Source organism: Cibotium barometz, chromosome 63 (genome assembly GCF_041138505.1).
Source record: "Cibotium barometz isolate CiBa-2024 chromosome 63, ASM4113850v1, whole genome shotgun sequence".
NCBI classification, from domain to species: Eukaryota; Viridiplantae; Streptophyta; class Polypodiopsida; order Cyatheales; family Cibotiaceae; genus Cibotium; species Cibotium barometz.
Window position 1 is genome coordinate 11,830,404 of NC_141108.1, and position 24,343 is coordinate 11,854,746.

The window sequence follows — 24,343 nt, forward strand, 5'->3', positions numbered from 1 at the left end:
ATGTTGAGATTTGGAGTGATTAGTGTGGTGAAAGTGTGATTAGAGTAGGAATTTGAGTGCATTTTGCTAACTTTCTTGCTTGTGATTAACTAGATGTGGAGTGTGATTGAGAGAGAGAGAGAGAGAGAGAGAGAGAGAGACATGAGAAGAGAGGAAGATTACTTCGAGTATACACACATACAGAAGCATTCACACATGCAAGTAAGCAACTCATCAACTCATGAAAACATGTTCCAGATACAACTCAAGCCTTATATGAGTTAGCTTTTAACACAATGGTAGCTATGCCTTTGGTAATGTATAATGTGAAACACCTACGCTAGAGCGAAAAGGTGCATAAAACAGTGGCATTCATTATCTCTTGGGTATTGGTTGCTGGTTTTTTTTACGATCTCTATCCACTTGTTTGTTTCCTCTAATTCAACCGAGCTTTCTTGGCGATTTCAAACCATGTGAGTATCTCATGTTTCTCTTTCTCCTGTGCCTTTTGGATGTTTTTAACTTTTGCTTGGACCTCCTTTGTTTGCATGAGGAATTGGGCTTATAAATCCACCACTTTGGATTTCTAGCTTTCCTCTTGTTGAGTGAGCTTTGTTTCAAGCTATCTAATGTGGGTGTTCTTGCCATCTAGTTTAGTCCTCAGGGCTTCAATTATTTTCCTAAGTGTTGCAATCTCTGCATGATGCAATGCATCAATGCATTCCTTCAATTATTTTTTGATGTTATTCGGGGCTTGATCCCATATGTTTTTATATGAGAGAGGTACTCTCTCATATAAAAGCAAGAAAAGGTACTCTCAAGAAAAGCAAGAAAATTAAGAAGGAAGAGAGAGAGAGAGAGAGAGAGAGAGAGAGAGAGAGAGAGAGAGAGAGAGAGAGAGAGAGAACCTATACAATGGTTACCGTATGTATTTATAAATTAGCATTAGCATATATATATATATATATATATATATATATATATAGAGAGAGAGAGAGAGAGAGAGAGAGAGAGAGAGAGAGAGAGAGAGAGAGAGAGAGAGAGAGAGAGAGCCTATACAATGGTTGGCGTGTGTATAAACTAGCACACACACATATATATATGCTAGTTTATACACACGCCAATATATATGCTAGTTTAGTATATATATTCGAGCCGACGCCTGATTATGGGTAGGGCAATTCCTCTCCGAAAACCCGCTGGGTTTGCAGAGTTTTTAGTGGGTGAGCCCAAAGGCAAGTCCCATAGTACCTGGGCCGGAAACCCGCCGGGTTTGCAGAGTTTTTAGTGGGTGAGCCCAAAGGCAAGTCCCATAGTACTTGGGCTCTTTCGGGAGTTCTTGGTTGCTGTCGTGCCCAGTTATTGGGTCTTCCAAAGTCATGCCTTAAGGAAGTAACGAAACCGTTCTCACGACCGAGACGACAAAGCTAATGACAAAAGCGTTTCTCTGCTCGAGTCTTAGAGATCTGACCCCGGCTCGAAAAATAAAATTTAGTATATATAATATATAGCCTATACTAAACTAGCATATATATTGGCATGTGTATAAACTAACATAATTATCTCTCTCTCTCTCTCTCTCTCTCTATATATATATATATATATATATATATATATGCTAGTTTAGTATAGGCTCATATATGCTAGTTTATACACACGCTTACCATTGTATAGGCTAGCATATATATATATATAATTATTGGTAAAAAAAGAGAGAGTTTAAAAAAAGTTTTTAATTTCGTTTTTAAACCGAAAAAACCGAGCCTTGAAAATGAGAGGAAAGGGAAATCTACCGGTCTAGCTAGGCCCATCAAATGAAATAGGAATTAGAAACATATGAAGGGCAATCTACCCGTGGGAGAATGAAATAGGAATTAGAAACATATGAAGGGCAATCTACCCGTGGGAGAAGGGAAATCTACCGGTCTAGCTAGGCCCATCAAATGAAATAGGAATTAGAAACATATGAAGGGCAATCTACCCGTGGGTCTAGGCCCACGATCCATCCTTACACATATGAAGTGAAATCTCGTCAAGGGGCGCAACTGTTGAGATTAGTGTAGAAGATATAGATACCCTAGGGCCTAAGGTCAACAGGAAAGCAGGCTTTCATAAGCGCGACTCTCCTCCTCTTTCGCTTTCCACTGTCCTGTACTTCCATTAGCTGTCGTCGTCATCATCATCGCCAGTGCTCCTTCTAGGGTTTCCCTTCACCCCTGTGCAAACCCCAGCAGAGTTCCTGCCCAGTACCCAGAGCTTCGCCTGCAGTGCTCTCCATCAGCAGACATACTGCAGTGCCCGTACCATTCCTTGCCTCTCCAGTACGTGCAGATTCTCACATTCGAGTTTTCTTGGTTTTCCCAGGGCCTTTCATCTGCTTTTGTATCCAGTTAACTGCCATCCTTAGGGTTTTTCTTCTGACGCCATCGCTGCTACGCGGATCGTCATCGTCAGGTTTTTTCTTCTCACGCCATCGCCTGCTACACTGATCTTTATCGCTAGGGTCTTCAATGTGTTGCCTTTCGACCAGAAGGATGCCGTGCGCTCACTCACGTCTGCAGACCCCCGCGCTGGAGGGAGCTCTGCACATCCAGAAGAAGGGCGGCTGCATTAAAATTTCGCTTCTCCAGATCGCGCTCCTGGTCTACGCAGCAGAGCGAAAAGCTCAAGATTTTTCTGCATCGAGGGTTTCTTGATAAGTTTCATTCGATCTCGTTTCATTTCATCGCAAAGCTTTTGCTCCACAGGAAGTGGAGATGCCGGCTTCTACAGGGTGGGGTAAACCTGAGGATCTGGTGGAAAATCTGAGCTCACTGGACACCACAGCGAGGTTGAAAGCTCTTCGGGATGTGAAGAATCAGATAATTGGCAACAAGACCAAGAAGCTTTCTTACATAAAGCTAGGAGCGGTACCTCGTGTGGTGGAGATTCTGGCCAGTGACACTGAAACCCCGCTGTTGGTGCAGTCTGCGGCTGCAGTAGGTAGCTTTGCATGTGGAAATGAAGCAGGTGTCAAAGCAGTGCTAGACAGTGGAGTCCTCCCGCACCTTCTCAAAATGCTATCCTTTGGGGACAACAAGGTAAGGTTTACTATTTTGAAATTTTTGATGTTACTGACATTCGATTCTTGTATCAGCTGAAAATCAGGTGTCTGTACAAAGCAGATTGTAATCCTTAAAAGGGGGAAAAGGTACAATAAAACCCTCATGTGATATGAACAACGAAGAAAAAAGGGGGGCTTCCTTTCTGGCTGGCCACTCTCAGATGGAGGCTACATTGGAGAGGAGGGGGACTGGCTGTACGGCGGAGTCCCCTCGAGTGAAAAAGGGGCCCAGGCTGCAAATGTGCAAGAAGAGGGCTCAACTCTGCTGCTTTTGGTCCCTAGGTGCTCCCAATGTCTCCGGAGGGTGTGACTTGAGGTTTGTCCAAATAAATTAGCTAAGAAAGGCACGGTTTAGAGCTTCAAAAGAAGCTTTGCCTTTTGAACAAGGGAAACTTACACAGGTTTGGAGCCTTCAGGGCATGAATTGCAGAAAACGCTCTAGACTCTCCATGCCTTGAAAGGTATCAAGATGGGCTTGGTTGTGTACTCGTAGGCTTGCGGGGATTTGGAAAGTTGCTTGGAATGAAGGGCATTGAGGTAGAATGCCTGTAGAGAAATTGTGCATGCTGTGGGAGCTTTTTTCCTTGGGATGCCTTTTTGGTTTGAACTTGAGGATTTCTAAAAGTATATACGCTTCTTAAGGAGTAGCCGTATGATGTTTCAAATTTTGTAGAAGCTTGGTTTTTTACATTTTGGCACTCTCACTTGCAAAGCTGCATACCATCATGTGCTCCATTGTTATGAGTAAGGGTGTCCAGTGTTTCTTGACCCTCCCCACTATGTCTGTGATCATGCTGCTATGCAATAGCCAAGCCGCTGGATGTTATTTGACCATGAGTTTGTCTATGTTGCTCATGTTCACTCGCTTCTTATATACACCTGAGCATTGCTTGAAGGTTCCCTTACCTTGTTAGCTTAACCTTTTCGAAGATGGTCGGTTGGTTTGCCCATGTCATGTGCATGCGGAGGTAGGGTGTCACATGTGTTAGAATAGTGTGCATCTCTGTGTTATGGGGCTGTGCCTATTTATTAGGCTTTATTCATTTTTTCTCCTCTTTAGTAGGTCGTGGGCTGTTGGCCAGCTCTATGAGCAGTTGGCAAGTTCCTTTGCATCACTATAAAAGGGGTCTTCCATTATTCACTTCATGTAATCCAATCCAAGCACTTTGTACAGCTCCCCTTGCTGGCTATTGCCATTGTAAAGCTTCATGCTATAATAAAAGGTGATCTTGTCAACAAGCTCTCTCTCTCTCTCTCTCTCTCTCTCTCTCTCTCTCTCTCTCTCTTTTCTTGTCTATGCTTCTGCCTGTGCATACTCCAACATGGTATCAGGTTGCTTAGGATCCCGGCTGCCCTCATCTGCATTTCAACTGCCTCTCGTGCGTTTTCTGGCTTCTGAAGGTGGCTGTGTTTCTGGCTCCAAAAGGTGGTTGTGTCTTCTTCTCTGCTGGCTGCGTTTTTGCTGCTGCACCTGCATTTTCAGCATCTTCACACCAGCGTTTTTCTATTGGAGGTGCTCCTGCCCTGTGCAACCCCTGCAAGGTGACAAGGTGCAAGCCCAAGTGGCTGGTGGTGTAGTGGCTGCTCCTGTGTTTACAGTCAGGATAGCTTTTCTGGTGAGGCTCATAAGACCCTTCAGGTGCCCTAACAGCCCCAAAATCTTATATATTTATATATATCTTATAATAGCCTTAAAATCTTATAATATCTTATGTCTTATATATATATATATATCCTATATATCTTATATATATATATATATTATATATATATATATATATCTTTCAATAGCCCCAGAATCTTATATATATATATATAGGTACACACACACACACACACATATATATATATGTATATATATACATATATGTACATATATATATACGGTGCCAGGGGGGGCTGCGGGGGCGTCACGGCACGGCACCGGGGGGGCTGGGGGGCGTCACGGCACCGCACCCGGGGGGGCTGGGGGGCGTCGTCTACTCGCGCGTGGTGCAGCCTGACAAGTGGCCCCGGGCCCCGGCATCTCTGCTTCTTCCCTGACTTCCCCTCCCGCTGATTGGTCCTGGTGCCTTGCTTCGTTGAAAAGTGCTTGAGAGGAGTCTTGGAGTGTTGAGATTTGTGTACTTTGGTACTGTGGATATGGATCCTCCCTTACGAACAAGGATGACAAGTTGGATGGAACCAACTATGCCCGTTGGAAGCTGAATATGCAGATCTGGTTCATCCATAAGGGTTTGTGGGAGATTGTTTAGGGCAGTGAGAAGAAGCCCGAGCATCCTCAGACCCCGAGGCGTTGGACCTAGGTTCAAGAGGATGAATTCCTTGCGGAATTACAAGATTGGGAGGATTGTGATTCGAAGGTGCATTTAGTGCTTGTGCAGACCATTACAAAGGAGGTCCCACCGGCCGTGCAAACTCTTACTAGTTCACATCAAGTATGGGCCAAGTTGGAGGATCTCTTTGCTCGAGATTCATCGATGCGGGCAGTTACTTTGCAAGGTAAACTCTACAGTTTGTTATTTCCTGTTGGCAGTTCTATGCAATTGTTCCACATGAAGGGCAAGGCTATCCATGACCAATTACTGGCAATGGGTGTTGCTTTGTCCTTTGCTCAATTGGTTGCACTTATTCTCACCAAGCTTCCCCCAGAGTATGATGTGGTTTCTCGAGCTTTGCGGTACCATGTCACAACCACTTAATTGGATTTTGATGACCTTAGCTCTCTTCTCTTTCGTTTCTCAAGGTAAGATCAAGGTATATTAACAGTTCAGATTAGGCACTTACTTCAGTTCAGAAGAAAGGTCGGAGTCGTTGCTTCTCGTGTGAGAAGAGAGGACATCTGACTAAGGATTGTTTGTCCAAGAAGAAGGACAAAACCCAAGGCAAGTCTTCATCTCAGAAGAAGGGCAAAGACAGGCCATAGGCCAATGATTCAGATACTTCTAGTAACTCATCTAGGGCCAATGATTCAGATACTTCTGGTAACTCATCTAGGGCTCCCAAGGTGATTCCGGCTCGGGAGGACCAAGATGGTGTACTTCTCTAGTAAACATGTAGTTTTCCCCATGTGCTTCCAGCCAAAAGTGGCTTGTGGGTGGGAGATGGGTTGGTAGCAGCTCCATTTTTTGGTGCATGGGAACAGTGAGTCGGAGTTCCAAGCATTAAAAATCTGGCAGTACAAGGTCATCTTTGGTGTAGCAGAGACTATGGACATTCATTGTTCGAGGCTTTTGGGACGTGATGTGTTCACAATCCACTGTTGGGAGATAATGGGTGTGGTATGTCCAGCAGCTCATCATTCTATTCTTGGAGTTCACTGCACACTTGTGTGGGAATTCGGAGCCAAGCAAAGTTCTTTTCTATTCGTAGTGGCATTGTGTTTCGAGGAAACAGGTTGACGGGTGCTCTCTTCAAGGTAATTTCAGTGCAGTACTGGAGGGTCCATGGTTGCATCTTCATCAACTTATCTTCTTCAGACTCTTGCACACATTGAGCTGCAGAGGGGGTGTTAGAATATTGTGCATCTTTGTGTTATGGGGTTGTGCCTATTTGTTAGGCTTTATTCATTTTTTCTCCTCTTTAGTAGGTCGTGGGCTGTGGGCCAGCTCTATTAGCAGTCGGCTAGTTCCTTTACATTACTATAAAAGGGGTCTCCCATTATTCACTTCATGTAATCCAATGCAAGCACTTTGTACAGCTCCCCTTGTTGGCTATTGCCATTGTAAAGCTTCATGCTATAATAAAACGTGATCTTGTCAACAAGCTCTCTCTCTCTCTCTCTCTCTCTCTCTCTCTCTCTCTTTTCTTGTCTATGCTTCCGCCTGTGCATACTCCAACAACATGGACGTGCATTTACTTTGCAGTCATCCAAGGGGCAAGTTTCGGGGGCAGGTTCGGATCAGATGGGCAGTGTTTGGGCAGCCGGACAGTGGGCAGCCAGGCGCCCATGGACCAGCTATGTGTGGACAGCAAACAGATGCATTGTATGTAGTCATGGGGCTGTCTAACTGGAAGAACAGCCTACCAACCCTGAAATCACCTATAAATACGCAGGTCGAATGTCATTCTCAAGTGTGAGAGATAGGTTTGTAGACCAGAGTCTTAGGCAGCAACAAAGGCAGCTCATCAGCACTTTGCATAGTCTTGCATAGACAGATCTCAGTTTATGATTTGTGACATCATTGTACATATTCATGTTTTGGCAATATACAATAGTTTAGGTCTACATGGTCTTCTCTATTGTGTGTGTGTTAAGTTTGATTAGCGTTAATCTATCTGCATTCCTCAGATTAATCTTATCAATTTCTGTAGTCAGGTTACATTAGGGAGTCCTACATCAAGTTTGTGTTAAGAGTTTGCATGCAACTAGGGGCAATCTAGGTCCTTTTTTGCATGTAGGACCTTGCATTAGGTTTCTTGCATAGCAATCTTGCATGTAGATTGTAGGTCTCAGCCATAGGTGCCAGGTCTTGCATGTAGATCTTCTTAGGCAGCAAACCTTCAGATTCTCTCTGTTTTGGGGGAGAAGTATGTGTTTTTCTTCAAGAGAGCAGATTTGTGTATTCTTTAGGTGAGGGAGAATCTACAAGAGGTCAGTGTCTTTCTTCACGCAGGAGGGAGCGGGCAGAGAGTTGTTTTCAAGGAGCAGCAGCTGTGGTTTTCCTTCAAGAAGGGGGATTTGTGTATATTGTGATGGCAAGCTGGGCAGCCTATTACAAGGCTATGGCCAAGGATGAGTCCAAGATTCAAGAACAAAATGTCAAGAATCAGAGTTCTTCATGAGACAGAAAAGTAAGGAATCAAGTGGCTTGACATTTTTTGGAAGTTTTGGGAAGACCATTTGGTGGCATGTCACATAGAGATCCAAACACGAGTTTCTGAGGATGCTGGAGAGCTTTCGGGACCGGAGGAGTAAGGAGTGTAGACCGGTGGAGGATCCTGAAGAGGTCCCAATGTTAGTGGCAGTGGAGTCAAAGCAAAGCACAAAAATTACTCTCAAAGGACTAGTAGAAGCTAGAATTTGTGGTTACCCACTCTAGTGTCTGACAGACCAGTGCTAGGAGGCCATCATTGGGGAGTAAGAAATCCGGGCAGAAGTGGAGCAAAGGTGCATCATGTGCCCCAGTTCTCCCAAGTTTAGCAAAAGGGGATGCTTGTGCCCAGGTATGGTGGCACATGGACATGTGTTTACCCTGCAGGCAAGTTCCACGATTTCTGAAGTGTATGAACCTGGATGTAGGAGTATTAACCATGGACGTGTGCTTACTTTTACTTATGTATCTGTTTGGAAGACAGACCCCATTTTCATAAAAGCTGACCATTTCCATCCTAGCTCAGCTTGATGCTATTGTTGTCTACATCTTCTTTCTTGTCCCTCTCTGTTTTATTCTCCCTTCGTCTGTGGGAAAACCTCAAGTCTCTTGCATCAACTTTAAGAGCATCTAATGATTGTAGCAAAAGACTGACAAGCCAAACTCTTACAATCCAACCTGATAAGATTAATAAAGTAAATTCTTGGGAGGGTAACAATGAATAAGATGGCTCTGTTTTTGTTGTAATGTTTTTGATATACGAATTTGCCATATCAGCAGACATGTGATCTTTTGCACATTGTGGCATGCTGACTTTTTATGTACCATTTTTTTCCTGTTTGGTTTGGTTTGAAGTTTTTCCAGTAGACTGTCGCAAAGTCAAGGTAGCACTTCTACCTTCTTAAGTGTGGTAACTTGAAACTTCCTTCCACATGCGTAATTCTTTGATATTCCAGTAGTTTTTAAGTGTTGTATGATGGTTGCCATGGAAGGTCACATTCTCTGTTTTCTTCCAGACCAGCTTTAAATTGTGATTAGCTTGTGACTGTTGAGTGTGACATCGTCTATTGCAGTATTATTAATTATCTCTTTTGAAAAAGTCCGTTATGAAAATATAGGCAGAGTGATTAAAAGGTTGTATTGTTGTGCGGTTTTGCCATTTTGTGACTCTACAAGCTACAAACAGCCTGCTGTGTTTGTCCAAGCATGGAAGTCGAGCTGTTAGTAGGTCCTTAGTAGTAAAGAATTGTGACCTCTTTAGTCCTCTGAGGAAGAGCGGCAGATTTCTATGTTGGTCAAATAAGTATATGTAAAACTCTTCTGTTATTTTCTATCTATTTATGCATCACTCTTTTTTTGGCATTTATGCAGTTCTGTAAGTTTTGCGCTGACAGACTAAACAATCAGAACCTGTTTGCATGCATTAAGTTTGCCTTGGAAGCTCTAATTCAAGTTGTCTGTCTGCAGCAGGTAGTCGAGGCTTGTGCTCGCACCTTAAAAATGATATTTCAGTCTACTCTTGCTCCAAGGAATGATATGTTAGCAGGGCAACAGATGGAGCTACTATTAGCTCTTCTTAGTAGTGGAAATGAAAACGTAGCAGAAGTTGCAGCTCATGTTCTTGCAAGGTGTTGTGAAACCCCAGATCATCAGCAGGCGATTGTTGAGGCCGGTGGTATGCAGAGTTTGGTAAGCCTTCTTTCTGGATCTACAAAGAGGAGGGAAGCTGCTCTGGATGGGCTCGCTGCTTTAGTGAGGAACAATCCCCAGATTTCACTGAGGCTTGTAGCTATGGATCGAGGAATAGCGTTGGCCTCCATTATCAAACTTGTCAAAGATAAGGCACCAAAAACACGGCTTCTTGCTTGTATGTGCCTGGCAAATGTCAGCAGATCGTGTCCTTCCTGCTACCCACAGGAGTGGGAAATTCGGGGAAGCATGCTGGCTGTCGTTGTGAAGCTGCTTGAAGAGTCAGGGCAAGTAGGAGAAGATTCTCCTATTGTGCTAGCAGACATTGTTGCTAACAACGAGGAACTACAAAGGGCAGCATACAAGTTTGATGCTATTGTAAAGCTTGGTGCTTTGTTGCAAAAAGGCTTTCTTCCAACAAAGCAGCTGGAGGGTGTACTGATGGCGCTTGCAGAGCTCTGCTCACGGTTGGAAGATAGCCGGAGGCAACTGCTTGATCAGGAATCTGGGAAGAATGTATGCTACCTTTGGCCATCTCCGTGTTTTTCCAAGTTATTTGATACTTTCCACTTTCCAAGTTATTTGATACTTTCCACTTTCTACCTTTGGCCATCTCAGTGTTTTTCCAGGTTATATGATACTTCCCACTTTCTAACAATGCTTTTCATGAAGAGTGATCAAGTGGTCTGATGCTTCATTTTAATTAGCATAGCCAGAGGGGTTTTTCTATTCAATCCTGCAAGAAGTTCTGTCAATTAATGGGCAGCTATTTGCCCTTCTTTATGATAGACAGCATGGCTTCACATTATTAGATCATCATTGCTATCGTGACAAGTTTTTTGCGGGGAACGCTTTACTTTACTGGGCCGGATAACCCAACTATTACCTTGTTCTCTCAACAGGTGCAAGCTGCAATCATATCTGCTTTGTCCCATCCATGTGAGGGTGTGAGAGTCGCGGCATGTACCTGTATTAAGAGTATATCCAGATCTGTGAAGGTTGGGCAGTCTTATTTTAGATCTTAGTATGTGCAGTTGGCAACCTTTTTCCCTCCCTTTACTCATTTGATTTTTAAAACAGAACCTTCGAACAAGCTTATCTGATGAGCGGCTTGTGTTTCCTCTTTTCAATCTGCTGGATGACCCTTATCCTGTGGTTCAGGTCAGTTTCCAAAAGCTGTGGAGTATAGTATATGCTTACCATTCAACTGTCTTCTTTCAAGCGACTGGTTTATCTATTTAAATATGAATATTGCAGGTTGTGGCTTTAAGTGCAGTCAGTAATGTTGTACTCGACTTTACTCCTCATAAATCGGTATTTTTTCAATGTGGAGGTGTAAGCCAGCTTATTCAACTGGCTCGCTCAATGGATTCGATGTTACGGTTGAATGCAGTTTGGGCTTTGAGAAATCTTCTCTATTTAGCAGACATGTCAGTGAAAGAAAAAGTAATGGCAGAGTTGACTGTATCCACACTGACCAGTCTGATTCACGGTAAGCTATTTGTTTTGCTATCACTGAATTTTCACTGGTTCATTTATTGTTGAAAGAAGAGGGTCTGTTGACCAGCTCTACTCTAAAGGTGTATTCAAGTGCTTCATACCATTTTGTTGGTCATGAGTTTTGGCAATGAATGTCCCAGTAGCAAACAGAGGAGATTATGTTCGATGGTATGTTGTGTCAGTATACTTTAAAGACAAAGGATGCTGAACAATGTCTAGAGTGTCATGATGGGTTTTGTAGTGTCCAAGAACCGGGATCATGAATGAGGACCTTTCTGTCTTTGTTGAAGGGCCTTTAGCTAACAGTGTGAGGATACATTGAAGATGTAAATGGAATAATTGCGGTGCTACTGAGAGACGCCACCTCTTTCCTCAACCAACACTTCTTGAGAATCTCTGATAATGTGAACTTTGAAAGAGGGTCCAGCCTCCATACACAATTGTACACAGCCTTGTGTGGTCAAAAATCAAAAGCTGGGGAAATCAATTTTTTTTCTTCTAGGAAAAAGATCCTTCTATTAGTTACTGAGAAAACCGCCAAAATGGCTACAAACAAACTCGTCCTCGAATGTGAAACGAGAGTCAAGATGCATAAAAGGGGAGGATGCTCTTCTCCTCCTCTTGGAGGAGAAGGCTATCTCATACAATGGGGGAGGTGGTCTGTAATGCCAAGTGGGCTCGGCCCTGCTGTCAGTGAGAAAGGGACCATGACGTTAGATCCTTAGGAAGGCCTCTCGGCGCTTCCGCATGCGGTCCGAGCCACCCTGAAGCTGCCCCCACTAACCACGGAGGGTATGAATGATATCGATCCAAATGCTTCGGATGGACTCCACTGGCGGGGTTGGATGGAATCCACTGATGGGTGCCTTCGATGGCTTCGTTGCATCGAGCTCTCCATATGTGCCACGCCATAATACTACTGCAAATCTCCCATCTCTGGCAAGAACCTGGTGACCAACGACTTGCGGATGGAGCTGGTGCTTGGGACCGGCATTGTACAAATGTGAAGGTGAGAGACCTAAAGGGCTAGTCCCCCACCTTCCTCCTTATATGGCGTGACAACCATGGCCTCAATGGTGCAAGCAACTGTGCCCCACGTAACAATACGGGCGGGGCCCCGATCCATACTGCTGAGCCTTTTGGCAATCCCAAAGACAATGACACTGAGGCTCTTGGGGATGGACGAATCTCGGACATAATGCTGGTCTATCCCCAATGGCCAACCATGTGCCAAGTGCCAAGCCCCTATGTGCCAATTGCCACATGAAAAGGGTAATCTTCCGCGGTCGAAAACTATCCCACACCGCTTCCAAAAATTTCAGAGAAAGTGTAGGGGGAGGTCCTGGGATTGCCAATGTCTTCTTGTTTGCTGGAGTACCCTCTACCTCTGACATATGAATCCTGCGACCTAGTTGTGCAGTGTAAGCAAAAAAGGGGGTGGCAGGCGTCTCCTCACTATCCTCTGGATCTTGCCATGTCCACTCTCCTGGGTCCCATTGGAGACTTGTGAGAGGCCGGCCCTCCCAAATCCATGACCATCAAAGTCTCTCTCTGGCATAGTCACATGGAACGTTGTTCCGGAATGCAGGGAACGTGGGAATGCCATGTAGCTTGCATAGGGAGCGTGGGAACGCTTGGGAACGTTTGAGTCGGCTAGTCACATAGCGGCGTTCCGGGAGCGCTTGGAACACGTTTTGGGAACGCCTAGACTACGTTTCGGGAACGCCTGAAACACGTTCCATGACGGCTGGTTTGAATGGAGCGCTCAGCGGACGCGCACGAACAAAAAGTTAAAGCCACGTCATTCGTAGTTTTTTTGCCGTTTTTTGTTATTGCCACCTCTTCCTAGCCACGTCACTCATTAATGAGCGCCTAACCAGCCTGCAAGCGGCGGCTAGCGGCCACCCACACAATTGGAAACGTGCCGCACGCCCGCACAATTGGAAACGTGCCGCACGCAAGTCATTGGCCAACCACACAAACTCGAAACGGCGCACAAGAAATACAGCCACACAAAGTTTGAAATGGCCTACACAAGAAATACTTCAAAACGGCCTGCGCGTTGCCATGGAGAAGAAGCGAAGGCTTGCACTTGGTTAAAGGGGATTTTTATTAATAAAAAAAAGAAAAAAGAAAAAAGAAACGTCTTGCCACCTTGCGTAATGACTTCTCTAAGCTCTCTCTCTCTTTCTCTCTATTTAAGCTTGCCTTGTGCAGTGCATCAGGCAAGTCTAGAACTTGAAGCCTTCTCTCATTCCTATAGCTATGAAGTTACATAATGTCCACATTTTCTATCTTGCAATCTCTCTCTCTCTCTCTATTAACTCACTCTACTCTTTAGAGTTTAGAGTCTAGACTCTCTCTCTCTCTCTCTCGTACAACTATCTAGTATCTACACTATAATCTCTCTCTCTCTCTCTCTCTCTCTCTCATAATGCCTCCCAAGGGTACCAAAAAAATTAAGAAGGTGAACTCTTGGTCACGGTGGGATGAAGTGGATGTCCTTGAACAGGGTGTTGGAGGGGGAGCTAGGAGATGGAAATGTCGCTATTGCAATATTACCAAAATCGTGGGAGCTAACCGGGTACGAGGACATCTTCTTCATGAAGCTGGCCAAGGAATACAGCCTTGTGGAGCCATCCTTGCGGAGAAAAAAAGGGAGCTTGAAGCCAAGCATAATGCTGTCCTTTTTCATCCTCTCCCTCGAAGGTCTATGGCTGCAAACCCTTCACTCTTTACTACTCCTTCCAATCCCTCTCAACCCATGAGCTTCTCTACATCGATTGGTTGCAGTTGTTGCGAGGGTTTTTTACCATGACCATATTGCATTCAATGTAGGAAGGTCTCCCTACTTCTTGGAAATGGTTCGCCTCATTGTTGAGTTTGGGCCTACCTATACTCTCCCCTCCTCGGAGCGCCCTTTTATGAAAGGAGAAAGAGCCATTGATCTTGCCATGCAAAATGTCAAAGAAGGTTGGCAAAAGAATGGTGTCTCTGTCAATCAGTGATGGATGGAGTGATAGCCGTTCTCGTTCTATCCATGGCATTATGGCCTACTTTTGGGGCAATGCTTTCTTTTTGTCTTCCCATGATGCCTCTCCAATAGGCAAATCTTCTGATGCCATTGTGGAGGAGTGGGCAGAAGCAATCGAGCAAGTTGGTGCTACGGACATCATCCAAGTCATCGGCGATGGAGAGAACTCAAATCGAGCAGCAGGTGAAAAGCTTTTGACAAGGTACCTGCACATCACACTCACTCCATGCATTGCACATGGATTGAATAATCTCTTGAAGGACATTGATGCCCTTCCTTGGGACTCCTTGTAGCATTTGATGGAGTTAGAAGATGGTTGCTTCTTTAAGTGCTAACCTCCCTACCTTGGTCCAAAACCGTGATTAGAGAGACTTTGTGACTATGGCACAGGAGCTGACGGTGGTGAGTCTTGCTGCAGCGTGGATGGCACTTGTGTGAGTAAGTGTGTGAACAACCTCTTGTAGCCGTTTATGTGTGTATGTGATAAGCAGTGATGTCATGGGCACTTGCCATGTGTCATTGCCCGAGTGTATGTTGTGTCAAAAGATAAGGCTCTAAAGCATATAAAATCATTGTACTCTTTGAAGCTTTCAACATCATTAAAAAAGTATCTTTGAGTCTGTTCCTCTCTTCTTTCAGTTTGTTACATCTCTCACTCTCTCTTTACTACTACAGATTTCAGTCTAATGCCACCAAGGAAGACTTATTGAAACCATAGTTGCCCATAGTTCATGAGCACCGAAGACTTGGCTTATCTCATTCTGAATGACTTCATGGTAGGAGGGAGAAAAAGCCCCTTGCTTGCAGAAATAGATCTATTCACAGAAGCACTATAAATGATATAAATATTTGGTATTCTGGGCTTATGATTGATAAACTCAACAGCTAGGTGGGATGTTTTTCCTGGAAACATGGACAAAACTATGTTGCTTCATTGAGCACACTATTTCAGGGTAATACATGCCTCCTTTGCAAACATCTTTAGAAGCAGCGTGTACTCACCAACGAAGCAGTGTGTACACAGCAATTGTGCATGTTAAGGCAAATTGTAGACATTGGAACTGATCCCTCATGTGGACCTATCATTTTAATCGTGGTTGTGGCATGCGCTCTGAAATTGATCTTCCTCTATTTGGAAGAGCGTGAAGTGAAGACATTCTAGTGGATCAAGGCCAAGCTAGTCATTGAAAAGTGATCCCTTGATGAAATCTTTTTTTTTTTTCTAGACTGATTTCTGTCTTGCCTTCAATGACCATTTAATTTATGTTACCTTGAGTTTTTTGGGATATAAGAAATATTTTTCTACCTCCAATCTGAACATACAAAGAGATAAACTTGATGGTCTGATAATCTTGTTGCTCCATCGACGGGCTGTGCTGTATAGTGCTATGGCTTAGTCTACTCATCTCATGTTGCATATTGAAATCATCTTGACATGCTGGACCTTGAAAATACATGATTACCAGTTTGAACACACAATATGAGGCATGATGAATTTGATAATGCATGGATTTGCTATTAGACAGTCTTTTTTAAGTTTGATAACAGGCTGTGTTGTCAAGTGCTATGGCTTAGTCTACTGATCCCAATGCCCATGTTGAATATTAACATCATCTTGATATGCTGGACCTTGCAAACATATGACTACCAGTTTGAACACAGTATGAGGCTGTTAGCATTATTCATCTCATGGTAGTGTGCCCAAGTTGTGTATCAGGGGTGCCCAGATTTATCCCGGGCAGCACTTTATTTTTTTCTCATGTTCAGGCCCTTGGTTGTAGGGTTGGCGACCCATTATCACATGTTTCTTTTTGTCCAGTCGGGGGTCTTTTTCTAGAGCCAATCAGCTGGATCCACAAGGAGCTATATAAGGCCATGCTCTTATTCACTTGGAGATACCTTGACAGGGGCTTCCAAGCCCGGGTCCTCCCTTAGGGGAGTTGCTCATCATGCCCGCACTTACGGGGACCACCCCTTGCACAGGGCTGATTGTATCATTGCTTCTTCTTCTTTATGCAGATTTGTTTTCTTTCTCTCTGTGCCTATGTCTCACGCTTTCCGCTCCGCACTTTTGACATGGTATCAGAGCACCGGGTTGAGGCTCTTCTACAGAAGGTGTTTTGGTGTTTTTTTTGAGAGAGAAGGATTTCTGCGTTTTCTGATACTGCTGGTTGCAGAGGAGGGAGTGTTTTGGTCTTGTCTGGGGCGGCTGAAGGAGGTACAGGGCAGCCCCTACTTGCTGTGTTTTGCAGGTCTGGGGCAGCAAGCAGGGGAGATACCAATGGCTGCGTTTTCTGCAGAGTTGGGGCAGCAGGCAGGGGAGATACCTATGGCTGCGTTTTCCCCCCAGAGGAGGTGCTGAAGGTGCTGTGCTTTCCTCTTCCCTCTCTTCTTCTTGGTACACGTGCTGCCGACTGTTTGCAGCAGTGTTTTTTGCATTATCTCATCTGCGTTTCTGGAGGCAGTGGAGGCAGGTGTTCTTTTCAGGACTAGTGCCTTCCCACATGGCCTTGAGCCCTTGCTCGGCCAATCTTTGCTTTGTCAGAGTTTTAGACTCATGGGTGCACACTTGGATTCACATCCTGGAGGTGTGTGTGGAAGACAGTTAGTCCTTTCTCGACAGCAGAGGGGGTCTATGAGTGTGCCAGTTCAGCGTAGTTTTGCTGGTGTACAGGTGTTTCCTTTAGGTTCTCAAGGTGTTCACCTTGAGAGGGGGATGTGGTTACTTGAGCCACGCCTATTCCCCAGGCTGGATTACAAGGTACAGGCACAGGAGTCTTCAGCGGTAGGATGAGCATTGATTTGGGAGCTTGGTGTACAGGTTGATATCGGCATTCATGCAGAGGTAGGCTAGGTCACTTGGTGACGAGAGCTGTTGTCGAGGTTCACAGGTACTTGCTCAGTTGTTGCAGGATGGGAACAGGATGCATGGAAGGTGTACAGGTTCATTGGGTACAAGTAGGTACCAGTGGAGCAGCAGTTTGGAGCAGATGATTGACATCAGATTGTGCTTTGGGATGAAGAGTTGTGAATGTTTGGTTCCACATGGACACGTGACTAGTTGGTTGGGAGCTTGCCAGCTCGGGGTGTTAGGTTTTGGCAGGAGAGCTTTCTTGAGCTCAATGCCATAGTTAACACCAAAGAGCTCAGGGGGTGTTGCCATGTGATTGGGTGACTCATAGGGGTGTGTGAGTAGTAGTCCCATCACGCGACGGCGAGTTATGGATACAGGTTTTAAAGGTTAAGTGCCAACAGGATTGTTAGCTACAGTGCTGGAGGTATGTTTCTTCCACTTGGAGTGTTAGCAGGACAGAGAGGTATCTTGGACAGAGGGATACATGGAGATCCGGAAACCTAGTATCTGGAGATTGGTGCTCAACAAGCTCAGAGTTGGAGGCTTGAGTACCAGGGTTGATGTAGACATTGTGGGCCTCTAGGGTGTCTAGAGGGGGTGCCAACAAGGAGACAGTTTGGCGGTGTTCTCTAAGGAGCAAATTTTTTCTTGGAGGTAGAGAGTCAGACGACATCCTTTCTTGGGCTGAAGAGGGAGCACATTGTGTGGATTGGTGTGGTACAGATTGGGTTGGAGATATGGACATCTGGTGGTTCATTTTTTGGATTTTGCTGGACTTCTGGATCGGGAGCAGTTTCTTGGAGTACGTGGCAGAGGCGGGAGCAGATCGACTTCTCGACTTGCTCTGGAGGTTTTCCTTTTCCAGCTACTTGGGCCGGTTTCTCTCCCAGTATCTGAGAGGGGGTTTTAGCATTATTCATCTCCTGGTAGTGTGCCCAAGATGTGTATCAGGGGTGCCCAGATTTATCCCGAGCAGCACCTTATTTTATCCTCATGTTTAGGCCCTTGGTTGTAGGGTTGGCCACCCATTATCACATGTTTCTTTTTGTCCAGTTGTGGGTCTTTTTCTAGAGCCAATCGGCCAGCTCCACAAGGAGCTATATAAGGCCATGGTCTTATTCACTTGGAGATACCTTGACGGCATAGTCACAAGGGAACGTCGTTCCAAGCTCTTGGAACGGGGGAACGCGTTCCATAGAGATAGCCGTTCCCGTTCCCGTTCCAAAATGGCACCGCAGACCATGTAAGAAATATAAGTGAACTATGTATCATGTAGAACACATCTATGCATTATCATGGCCACTACTGAGATGGTTTGAGGTTCTTTCTTTACTATGCCTCTTTCCAAAGCATTTACAGATACATAAAGTAAATTTATAAACACATTTATGCAATGATGTGGCGTTCCTGATTCCGTTCCCTTTTATTCAAGCTTTTCGTTCCCGTTCCAAACAGTCATCCGTTCCCCAAAACGTTCCCGTTCCCTTGTGACTATGCTTGACGGGGGATTCCAGGCCCGGGTCCTCCCTCAGGGGAGTTGCTCATCATGCCCGCACTTACAGGGACCACCCCTTGCACAGGGCTGATTGTATCATTGCTTCTTCTTCTTTATGCAGATTTGTTTTCTTTCTCTCTGTGCCTATGTCTCACGCTTTTCGCAGCGCACTTTTGACAGAGGCCTGGATGAATTGTATAATGCATGGATTTGCTATTAGACATTTAAAAAGACAAGCTTGGATGTCTCCTCTTACAACTTACCTGGGCTTTCCATAGAATAGTAGTGCTTGATATCATACATCAATCTGTGCTTTTTTGCATCCTATCTGTGCTAGTGTGTTGCTGGAAGTCTGGCTATGTCTAGACATTGCTCGTTTGAATTTCCATGTTGTTGGGGTTTGAGTGTATTTATCAACATGGTAGGAAAGCTTTAAAAACTAAGATATTTGAAGCTTTGTAATGCTTTAATGGGAATGGTAGCTGGCACATCTGACACCAAGTGTGCATTGTAATTAGATTCGGAAGAGATGGTTGAAGAGCAAGCTTTGGCTTTTGTGCGGAATCTTGTGTACGGCAGCGTGGACTCAGTGCAGCAGGTGTTTCTGGAAGATAGTGCTATTCTGACTGCAGTGGAAAGGCAGCTTTGTCTTGCCACAAGACCAGAAGTCTGCACTCAGGTTTTCAACTTGCCTCTGCTCTGCTGCATTATCATCATGTAAACTTGGAAGCCACAGCAGATTTTCTTCAATTGACTCGTGGATTGTTTCTTATAAATTTTTGGTTGGATGCCGAGCCAGGGGGTTTATGTCTTGAGCAATATTGCTGCTGGTAATGAGTTCCACAAGGAAGCTGTTACAAGTTTTGTGGCACCTATTTCTCCTGGAGGCTGCAGTGCGTCCCCTATTTTGAGATTTTTGCAGGACATGGGCAATCCCCAGCTTCGTGTTGCAGCAGTTTGGTGCGTCATGAATCTAATCTATCCTGATAGTTCGGGTGCTGCGATTCGTTTAGCGAGGCTCCGAGATACTGGTATAGAGCAACAACTGCTGAAAATGGTGGATGATCCTTGCGTTGATGTGAAGGTTAGCAACTGTGTGCACTGTGATGCTCGTGACGGATCATCCTTTTCTCCCCCAAAGAATGCTTGAAACAGAGCTGTGCTGTGGGCTGCAGGGTCGTGTGAAGACAGCTTTAGAGCATTTTACAGGCATGGCCAATGTCTGAAAGTTTATCCTCTGTTCAGGCTGGTGATGTCACCTCCAAATTTCAACTGAATTTCCAGAGTTGAGGTGCATGTATAATTTATATCTCATGGAGAGGAGGCAATGCTTTAGCCAGTTAGAAACACACACCTGATGTCTGCTGCCATATCTTTTGCGGTTGATCAATCGTGGCTGGCCTTGAAAGTCTGTGATAGTACCTAATTGGTAAGCCAAGCTTCTTTTTCTTCCCTAGAAAGCTTTCCACATGATTAATTCTCAAAGGGGACGGAAATAAACCTCTATTTGCTAATACAAACATTATACAACAAGAGTAAGAACTTTATAGAGGCATGGTTAAGCAGATTAATTGCATGTGTAGTCAGTTGCTGTATGCTGTACCTCACCCTTTCAAGGGTGATGCAGTTTTAAGTACACAGTTAGAAGCATGCGTGTGCATACAGTGTTCTTTGTGGGGTATCTAGGTGGACAATGGATAGACCAATTATAATAGATTAGCTTGAATGTAACACCACGGCGAGGTATCCACTCTCTCAATTTGAGTTTAGTCTTTGCGTGTGTGAAAGCCCCTGGTTCAAAGTATGCCAAGAAGAGATTCTTTGAGCTGGCAGTTTTGATTTTTAAATTTTTAATGGTGCAGAAGCCTCTTCTAATTTGATCTAGAAAGACGTCTTTTTAATTTTTAATTTTTTGCAAAAAGGAGACTTCCATGAAGCTTGAATAAACCTAACAAAATAACGGCTGGAAGCTGGAGCAAAACAAAAACTGCTTTTTAAAATGATGTAGGTTGATCTCAACCAATATGGGCACAAAGGTCCTAAGAGAGTCCTGTGGGGGTCGTTGAGAAAAAGATCCCTTGATCTGAGTCCCTCATGAAAACAGTGTGCTTTGTATACGCAAATCTGGAAGGTCCCTGTATACAATTCCATGTGGCCATAAGAGTGAATAATATCACCCCATATAGTACAAATGCACTGAGTGTTGTATATTGAGTGCCCTCAATGGCCTTTGTGCAGCTGGCCTTCCAAATCTGCCAAGCTGTGATACTAGCAATGAGCTCTCAAGTAGTATCAGTTCTCTGCAAAGGTGGTCTATACAGGGTATGAGGAATATCCTGTAGCATGCAATGTTGGGCCACACCTCTGCATATATCATTATGGCTGTGTCCTGATTCGTGCCCTCAAAAAATATTGTGGACCAGACCGAGCGAGCCAAGCAATAGTAACATAAATGGTCTCTCTCCTCAATCTGCACATAAGTTGAGCCATAGAGCCCCAAATCTTCTGAGCAGCTCTACACCCACAAATACAATGTTGCACCGTCTCAGAAGCTACTTGGCATATGGGCACGTGGGGTCTACTCCAAAAATAGCCCTTCACTGATTAGTAGGAAGGCCACCATGTAAGAATAACCGAAAGAAGTGAAAGATCTGGCTCTTTCTATATGAGTGCCAAAGTCTGTGGCAAAATCTCCTTTGAATCAATGGAGTGATGTTATAACTTTCCGAGTGTGGCCTAAGAGCAGGAGTCCTTTGAATTTGCCCAAGTAAAAGGACCCTAGCATTACGAACGGTGCAGCTGAAAAAAGGCTTACTCTTCATAAAATTGACTTCATCAATCCACTCCCACTCATGAGGATCCCAATGAAGATATCTGATAGGCAAACTACTCTCACTGGACGAAGGGCAGTGCTAGGAATAATCTCTAGCATGTCACATTTCAACAATCTCCATCCTAGCTTGATTTTATAAAAAACATGATCTCCCTCCTCATCTTGATCCAGCAAGGCTAACACTTGTAATGGCACTCCTGCCCTAGAGAAAACTCCTAGCCACCTAGGATGATGTTGATCGTGAAATGTGCCAGTAATCCACTCATGAGGTATAGCTGCATCAATTTGATTGATTCGTCTAAGACTCCCTTTGAGGTGCTCGGTAGATACAAGTCTCCATTCCATAGGGAGACTTAAAAGTTTTCCAGGCAGTAACTGTCGATGCACGTCTCTCTGTTAGCATATTCATCCCAAGATTCTACTCTTTTATGGTGCCCATTTGGTCCCTTTTGCATGGCCCTTGCTTGTGGGCTGGCCACCCCTTTTTCTAGTATTTTTCTGGGATTTTTCCCAGCCTTTCTGGCATTTTCCAGTCGGCCATGTCCAGTAGCTCTAGTCGGCCTGTTTTGTAGCTCCAGTCGGCCAGCGTTCCCCTACTATAAATAGTGGGTGCTGGCCTCTCTTTTCTCATTCAGTCTTGTACATATTTTGCTCCCTCACTTATGAGACTTGTAGTGTCTCTTGCTTGGGATTGTTTTGCTTCAGTATATTCAGCATAGTTTTCTCCATCTCTCTCTCTCTCTCTCTCTCTCTCTCTCTTGCACTCTCTGTTCAGCACATTCTAGTGCCACTCTGCTTCCACTCTGTGCACTCTTTCATGGTATCATCGCTCCAGATTTAGCAACCTCCTTGCTGCCCCAGTTTCAGCACTGTTTTCAGCACCCTCTCCTCTGCGCTTTCTCTCAGATTTGCAGCCCTTTGCTGCTGCGTTTTCTGGACAGTACCTGCTGGTCACTTCTCTTCCAGATTGGCTTCACCAATTGCAGCCATCATGTATTTTCTGATCAGCGTTTTCTTTCCACGTGGAGATTGGACATAGGCAGCATGTTTTTCTTCAAGAGGACAGCAGCCTTTTGTGCTGTGTTTTCCTCTCCAGTGTGCTTTCCCCTTTGCAGAGGGGGTCTCTGGTGTTGCAGGCTTTGGTGGCACTCTTGGTACCTGTGGAGGACACTTCTTCTTCAGAGTCTGTGCATTTTTTTTTTGAGATTGAGCCCAAGCTTTTGTGATGGCTGCATCGACTTCTCTACATATGTTTGTTGAGTCTGCCAAGTTGAATGGTTCCAACTACACCCTATGGAAGGTGAAGGTGAAATCGGCCTTGCGTGGCGTGGATCTTTGGGATTGGCTTGTTACACCGGCCAATGCCACCCCTCCCACCCTTACTTCCGGTGGTGCGACTCAGGCACAGATTGATATTTGGCAGTCGAATGATCGACGCGTTTTCTCCTTTCTGATGTTGAACTGTCAGGATTCTGTTCCCTCTCATGTGCGTACATCAGATGCTGCACATGAAGTTTGGAAGGCTTCTGACAAGAACTCCAAGGATAAAGACAACAAATCTTCAAAGAATAAGGACATTGAATGTCATTATTTTGCAAGAAGGGTCACAAGTCACCCCAATGTCACAAGAAGAAGCGTGATGAAGCAGCAAAGAACTCTTCCTCAACGGCGGTGTCTCAACCCAAGAAGGATGATGGCATTCTTCTCTTAGGAGGTACTCGGCGTATACTTGCTCTTGTGACTTCTCAGTCACGGTCTTGGATTGTTGATAGTGGTGCTACTGCTCATATGACACCCCATCGAGATTGGTTCGAGGACTTCACTGCTAGATCAGGTGAGATCACTCTGGATGATTCTTCTTCTGTGCCAGCGCATGGTCATGGCAGTATCCCCATCTTCCGTTCTGACGAGGACAAGAGGTACTTCTTTGACGTTCTATATATTCCAGATTTGGCTTTTAACCTTTTGTCAATAAGTGCTCTTACAGCTCAGGGTGTGGAGGTGATCTTTTCTTGTTATGAGATTACCATTCGTGATAAGGCGACTGGTAGCATCTTGGCTCAGGGAGTCCAAGATAGTGGTCTCTACAAGTTGACCGCTCTGCTTTCTTCTGGTGCTTCTTCTGCTCTTTGGCATGCTGGGTTTGGCCATTTGAGCTATCAACTTCTGCAGCGAGCTTCGAAGGATGGGTTGGTTGAGGGATTACCGATCATCAAGGCTCCGTCTACTGCTTGTTCCTCTTGTTTACAGGGGAAGCAACACCGAGCCGCCTTTCCGAAGGAGGCGACACACAGATCTTCGACATCACTTGCTCTCATTCATGGAGACTTATGTGGTCCTATGAGTACCGCGTCTTTGAGTAAGGCGTTGTACATGCTTGTGATGGTGGATGATTTTACCAGATATACTTCGGTTTTCTTTCTGAAGACCAAGGATAAGACTTTCAGCACTTCTGTGATTGGAGAGCTCAGGTGGAAAAAGAGACCGGTCACTTGGTCAAGGCTCTCAGGACCAACGGAGGGGGTGAGTTCACATCCCAGGAGTTTCAGCAATATTGCAAGACACATGGCATTCAGAGACAGCTTACTACATCATATACTCCATCACAGAATGGAGTTGCAGAGAGAAAGAATAGAACCATTATGGAGATGGCCCGTGCTATGCTTGAGCATTCTTCATTACCTCGATGTTTCTGGGCTGAGGCGGCTTCCACTGTTGGCTACATTCAGAACAGGTTTCCTATCGTTGCTCTTCTTGATAAAACTCCATATGAGGCTTTCCATGATGAGAAGCCCTGCGTTGTTCATTTTCGGATATTTGAGTGTACGGCGTATGTTCATGTGCCTAAGGAGCATCGCTCCAAGTTGGACTCGAAGTCTTAGCGCATGACTTTTCTCGGATACAGCACTGTGTCCAAGGCATATCGTCTTTATGATCCTCAGGCTGTTAAAGTTGTTGTGAGCCGTGATGTGGTGTTTGACGAGACTCCTACATCTTCAGAGGGGGGTGGTGAGCTTCTTCTCCCTTCACCTCCGTCTCCGC

General features: G+C 44.9%; 1 protein-coding gene across 3 annotated transcripts in view; it reads left to right on the plus strand.

Annotated features, from left to right (window-relative positions):
- Nucleotides 1–2,012: 2,012 nt before the first annotated feature.
- The window catches only part of LOC147603691 (uncharacterized), a 32,710-nt gene continuing 10,379 nt past the window's right edge, over nt 2,013–24,343 (plus strand). Inside the window, exons 1-8 of one of the 3 annotated variants that reach the window (XM_086796494.1) lie at nt 2,013–3,059; nt 9,364–10,101; nt 10,488–10,583; nt 10,666–10,746; nt 10,843–11,077; nt 18,987–19,147; nt 19,268–19,552; nt 19,644–19,897. In XM_086796494.1, coding sequence (XP_086652620.1) covers nt 2,736–3,059; nt 9,364–10,101; nt 10,488–10,583; nt 10,666–10,746; nt 10,843–11,077; nt 18,987–19,147; nt 19,268–19,552; nt 19,644–19,694 — 1,971 coding nt within the window. In that variant the 5' untranslated portion in view covers nt 2,013–2,735 and the 3' untranslated portion in view covers nt 19,695–19,897. The remainder of the gene's footprint in view (nt 3,060–9,363; nt 10,102–10,487; nt 10,584–10,665; nt 10,747–10,842; nt 11,078–18,986; nt 19,148–19,267; nt 19,553–19,643; nt 19,898–24,343) is intronic. The other 2 variants (XM_086796496.1, XM_086796495.1) reach the window with 2 other exon arrangements.